The 5,692-nt window shown below is 44.3% G+C and overlaps 1 protein-coding gene across 1 annotated transcript; it reads right to left on the bottom strand.

The window, feature by feature from the left end:
• Nucleotides 1-249: 249 nt before the first annotated feature.
• Nucleotides 250-5,381, bottom strand: LOC114515262 (receptor-transporting protein 4). Its single transcript, XM_036017832.1, has 3 exons — nt 5,160-5,381; nt 1,290-1,840; nt 250-836 (listed from the first exon to the last, which is right to left on the bottom strand). The coding sequence occupies exons 1-3, from the start codon at nt 5,336-5,338 to the stop codon at nt 463-465; spliced, it is 1,104 nt and encodes a 367-aa protein (XP_035873725.1). The 5' UTR covers nt 5,339-5,381; the 3' UTR covers nt 250-462.
• Nucleotides 5,382-5,692: the final 311 nt, after the last annotated feature.

Genomic DNA, 5,692 nt, shown 5'->3' with positions numbered 1-5,692 from the left:
CCCATCTTGATAATGCAGGATAATTTCCCAGTTTGGGGGTCCTTAACTTAATCATATCTGCAAAGTTCTTTTTGCTATACAAAGTAATACACTTGTAGGTTCTGAAGATTAGAACATGAACTTTGGGGGACCATTATTCAGCCTACACAGTAACTTTCTAATAACACTCATGACCCCAAATTCTTGTGAAAATACAGTCTATATATATTGATACCAATGAATAAATGAGTGAATAAATGAACAAACACCTTTTAGTTATTCAACAGATATTTATTATTGGGCTTATTATCTGCTAAGTCATGTTTTAGGCTACGTGGAAAGGAAGTCCAGAAAACCAGGGATTAGTCTATAAACTTGACCCTGCTTGGTCTCAAAGCAAATTCTTTGTCATAGTGGTTCATTGATTGCCATGAAATTAAGACAAGAGGAAAAAACAAACTTATTTTCATCATTCTATTTAAATTATCTGCCGAGAACCAAGGCACAAAGAGCAGCAACACAGATGATACAGCCCCACTTGAGTAAGTTATCCTGGCCACGGGAGGTACGTGGCATCGTCGAGGTAAAGGATCTGGAAGAGCTGTCTGGAGCAGGTGCTCTGTGTGAATACCTGTCCTGGCTTCCCCAGGTGGCTGGAGTTCTCCTGAAACTCCCACATCCATGTGTAGCTGCCCCCACTGAAGGTAATGGGTCTACTGCCCGTGTGGGCTGTAGGTCTGTCCACCCTGGGGAAAGTGATTCTGCTGCTTGGATGGGCTGAGACCCTGTTCCACATGCAGCCTGCCGGTCTGCCCCTGGTGTGGGCTGTCGGCCTATCTCCTGTTTGGACTGAGGGCCTGCCCCAGGCATTTGGGTTCCAGCAGTGGCATGGCTGGGCCCTGACATCTTATGCTCAAAGGAACGCCCACTCCCCTGAGCTTCCTTTGCTCCAGGTGACTGGTCCCTACAGCTACTTGCTCTCTGTGTGGGCTGTGGGTCTGTCCCCTTTGTAGCCTGAAGACCTGCTCCTGGTGTGGCTTGTGAACCTGTCTCCTGTTTTGACTGTTGGCCAGACCTCCTTAGAGCCTGAGAGTATGTCCTCTGAGGGATCTGTTGTCCTGACCCCAGGGTGGATTTTGAATCTGCCCTCACTGAAGGTAATGGGCCTACTGCCCGTGTGGGCTGTAGGTCTGTCCATCCTTGGGGAAGTGATCCTGCTGCTTGCATGGGCTGAGACCCTATTCCACGTGCAGCCTGCCGGTCTGCCCCTGGTGTGAGTTGTCGGCCTACCTCCCATTTGGACTGAGGGCCTGCCCCAGGCACTTGGGTTCTAGCAGTGGCATGGCTGGGCCCTGACATCTTATGCTCAAAGGAACGCCCACTCCCTTGAGCTTCCTTTGCTCCAGCTGACTGGTTCCTAGCTTGTTTTTGTCCACAAATGTCACCAGTGTGAGGCAGAGAGCTCCCAATCTCCATGTAGGGGAGAGGGGATTTGGATGGTTTTGTCATGCAGTTTTGTGAGCTCTGAACACAGAAGCCCAAAACACATGCCTCACAATTGGCCATGTCATGGGACCCATCCAAAGGCAACTCCGGGATCACTGGTATCTCTGAATACTTCTTGACACCGTCTCCGTAGTATCTCTCCCGAATACGCCGCACCAGGTTGTTCAAAATCCTCATGGTGCTATCCGAAGAGAACTTGGGCTTCTCAAATCGAGGCCGGGAACACTTCTGGCACCTCTGACCAAAGAGCCGCATAAGCACCTGACCCTGGGACTTCCGGGGCTCCAGGTGCATGTGACACAGGATCTGCACTTGGGCAGAAGCCCAGTTTCGCTTGCATGAGGAACACGAGAACCTGCAGATAGAAGGAAGAAGCCCATTGTTCCCTCAGTTGATTGGTGACCTAGGGAAATGTCCAGCCTTGGCCTCTAAGACCCCTTTCAATTTGAAAAAGTATATGTGATATTGACAAATTGACCAATGAGAATAAGAGAAACTGTGTTTCCAATAAAGCTTTTTTCTGCGACCTGTTGAGCTTCCACCCATACATGATTCTAAGTCTGCCTCTTTGCCAGTAAGACATTTCTGGGAAAAATATTTCTGCCATCTGCCAGCAAAATTTAGTCCTCACAATGGTCAAGGCAAACTCTTATGCAGTATGGTGGTCCTTGCTTATCCGCAGGCACATATGACCCCCCACAGTGCGTACCTGAAACTGTGGATGGTACCAAGCCATGAATGTACTTTTCTCCTGTATATACATGCCTACGATAAAGTTTAATTTATAAATTTGACACAGCAAGAGATTAACAACAATAACAAGTAATAGAATAGAACAATTATAAACTAATACTCTTCAGCAATTTTTACATTGTTTAGCCCAAACCTATTCCTGAATCTGTATGACCATCCCTTCCTTACTCACAGTAAATGTCCACTGTTTCAGGGATCTGTTGCTGGAGTCTTCCTCCAGGCTCAAAGTTTTCTGGCACAATACATTGCAGTCAATTGTGGTATAATTTTGTTTATGTCTCTTAACCACAGATGTAATGCCTTTTCCATATTAACTTAGCACTTACCATGCACTGTGGCTGTAAGTTTTGCAGTTGGAGATGTGACAGCAAAACTAGCACAAATTTCTTTTTCCTTCCTCACAATTTCATGAATAGGAGATTGATTCTTACTGTAAGTCATAGCAACCTCAGCATATAAATTTTTTCTTATTAAGCCAAGAACTTTCACCATTTCACTTAAAGGAAGCACTTTGGCATATCCAAATTGCCAGCATCACTACTCTGGCACTTTGGGGCCATGATGAACTAAAATAAGGGTCTCTCGAACACGAGCTCTGTGAGAAGGCTACTAAGTGACTGATGGGTGGGGAGTATATGCCATGTGAAGACACAGGACAAGGGGATAATTCACATCCTGGGCAGGTTGGAGTGGGACTTCACGAGATTTTATCAGGCTACTCAGAACAGCATATGATTTAAAGCTTTTGAATTATTTATTTCTGGAATTTAACATTTAATATTTTGGACCACAGTTGGCTGTGGTCAACTAAAACCACAGAAAGTGAAACCATGCATAAGGGCAAATACTGTGCCTATTTTGAAGCAGGCACTGTGATTGGTGCTTTACGATGTTATATGATTTCATCTCTAAAGCCCTCCTTCAACAAAGGTATCATTGAGCCCAATATCTAGATGAGGAAATTGAGTCATAAGGGTGATAAAACTTGCTCAAAAACATACAAAATAAGTAATAGTATAGTCATGCTTTAGTTCCCAGCCATTTTGCAGACAACCTTGTTTACTTACCTACTATACAGCATCACCTCTACTGAGCAATGTGGCTACTTTTGCACCTAGAAAAACTGACTTAGGACCTGGGGTCATAATACTTGGCTTGGACACCCTAGTCCATAGTTTATCTCAGGGGGACCTTGGAGAAAGCATTTCCCTACGCAAAGCCTCAATTTTTATATCCATCAGGTGAAAAATATCCAAAGATTATATTGGCATCATTAAAGGAGATGGCACATGTAAAAGCACTTTGTAAACAACAAAATGCGCTTCAAAAACAGGTTGATACTTTTCAATGGTATGTTGGTAAATTGCTTATCCCATCTCAGAATGACTATCAAATCAATTCATCTGAACAAGAGAAGCACCTTCCTGTTGGGGGAAGTGCCTCAAGCAGCCCTGGCTGGTTAGAGACACTTCCATAGCTCATTGGCTTAGAAAGCAGAGCAGAAGGACTGCTGCATGGGCTCGGGCCAATGCCCTGAAAACTGTTCTGTAGTGCCCCAGGGGCTTCATTTGGATAATGGATTCTGCCACTGAAAATATTACATACACTCTCTGTATTTTATATATGCTCTATAATATGTGACACATACATATATGTTATTGATACATTTGTTATAAATAAATTAAGTATATATATATATATATATATGCATTGTCATATGGGAATGGAGAGGGAAACATTGCTCTGCTTTAGGAGAAGCAGAAAATGCTTTAAGGAGCAGGTGGCACTTGAGTTGGTTCTTAAAGGATGAATAAAGAAGGAGAAAGGGAAGGGTCTTCCAAACAAGCAGAAATCATGGACAAGGGAATAGAAGCCTGAAAATGCATGGCATGGCTAATAATTCTTAAGGAATGAGCAGAGGATACCTGAGGCAGGATAGGGGCAGGCAGGGAAGCAGGTGAGGTGGGAAGTAGAGGGAAGGTCCCTGAGTGCCATGTCAAGAGAAAAGACTTGATTGTCCATGTCAGCAATTCTCACCCTCCTGACATGAGGAAGGAAGCTGGTTCCTGCCACCTGGAGTCTCACTAGAGGCTGAAGAGAAAGATGGCCAGTAAGAGAAAGGCATTGGTTAGGGACTCCTGGCACTAGGGTTTATATTTCATTCTTGTAGCATATTTCGCTTTTATTGTCCCAGGTTTTTAGTAAAGCAATATTCAAAGTGACTGCTTGGCATTCATCAATTCTTGGGGCTTTAATGGAAGGCTCCAGCCCAGGGCTGTTCCTGAACAAGCCCAGCAGGGCTGCTGCAGCCTGGGAAAGCCAGTCAGAACTGACAGGGGAGATAGCAGAAGGCACTAGATAGAGGCAGTCTGGAACAAGTGAGGTGGTGTGGAAATAGGAGGACAGATTTACAGAATATGGAAATATTCCTCTGGGTTTCAAGAAATATTTAGGGAGGAAACCTAATAAAAGAAGAAACTTCCTCAGGTAAGCAAAAATGGAGGCTTGAAAGTCTAATTTAGATTTTAAAGAACACTGTGACCACAAAAGGATGAAAAGCCTAGTGGTATTTGTTCTTCTGCTTCTTTTTTTAAAAAAAAGTCCCCATCAGAAGATATGTTTATTGATTTTGGAGAGAGGGGAAGGTAAAGAGAAAGAGAGAGAGAGAGAGAGAGAGAGAGACATCAATCGATTACCTTCCATATGTTCCCTGACCAGGGATTGAACCCACAACTGGGATATGTGCCTTGACTGAGTATCAAACCCACAACCATTTGGAGTATGGGACAATACTCCAACCAAATGTGCCATCAGGCCAGGGCATGACATTGTCCTTTTAACAAGCTCTCAGAGGAAACAATTAATGCTAAGCTGAGCCCCTTTGCCTAGGAAGGTTCACTGCCAAGCAAGCTCTCACCTACCTGCCAAATGCTCTTTGCTGGTATTGTTTCCACCCTTGGGCCACACAGTCTGGCTGAAGAGTCCCATCCAACTTCAGGGTCCATCTGGCCCGGGGTTTTACCTCCTGGATCAGTTCTTGAAATGTCTTTTCCCAGGTCGCAACATCCAAAATTATTTCCTCTTGAGGTTTGGAGTTCATGTTTAGTGAGTAGCTCCCTCTTTTACTTGATGTGCAACAGGAAAAAAAAAGCAGTTTCAGTTTCCCCGACCACAACACATTACTAAGTTTCGTTTTAGACTGAGTACACAGGACAAGTCTTTTTCCTGAAGACAGAGGGCAGCAGAGTTTTGCTAGTTTGTAAACAGGCAACTATCTGAGAGACATCCGAGCACAGAACTCTGTTCCAGTTTCTGGGGGGCACCAATGTTAGCTTTTATTTAAGTTTTCTTTTATTTCACATCATGCAAAGCGCTATGCTCAGCACTGGGGCAAGTACCATTGACTAAGACACAGTTCCCACCCCCAGTGATGCTCAAACCCTTACGCAGACCC

The sequence above is a fragment of the Phyllostomus discolor genome, chromosome 2 (genome assembly GCF_004126475.2).
Source record: "Phyllostomus discolor isolate MPI-MPIP mPhyDis1 chromosome 2, mPhyDis1.pri.v3, whole genome shotgun sequence".
Lineage (NCBI taxonomy): Eukaryota > Metazoa > Chordata > Mammalia > Chiroptera > Phyllostomidae > Phyllostomus > Phyllostomus discolor.
This window is presented reverse-complemented; position numbering and strand designations above follow the sequence as displayed.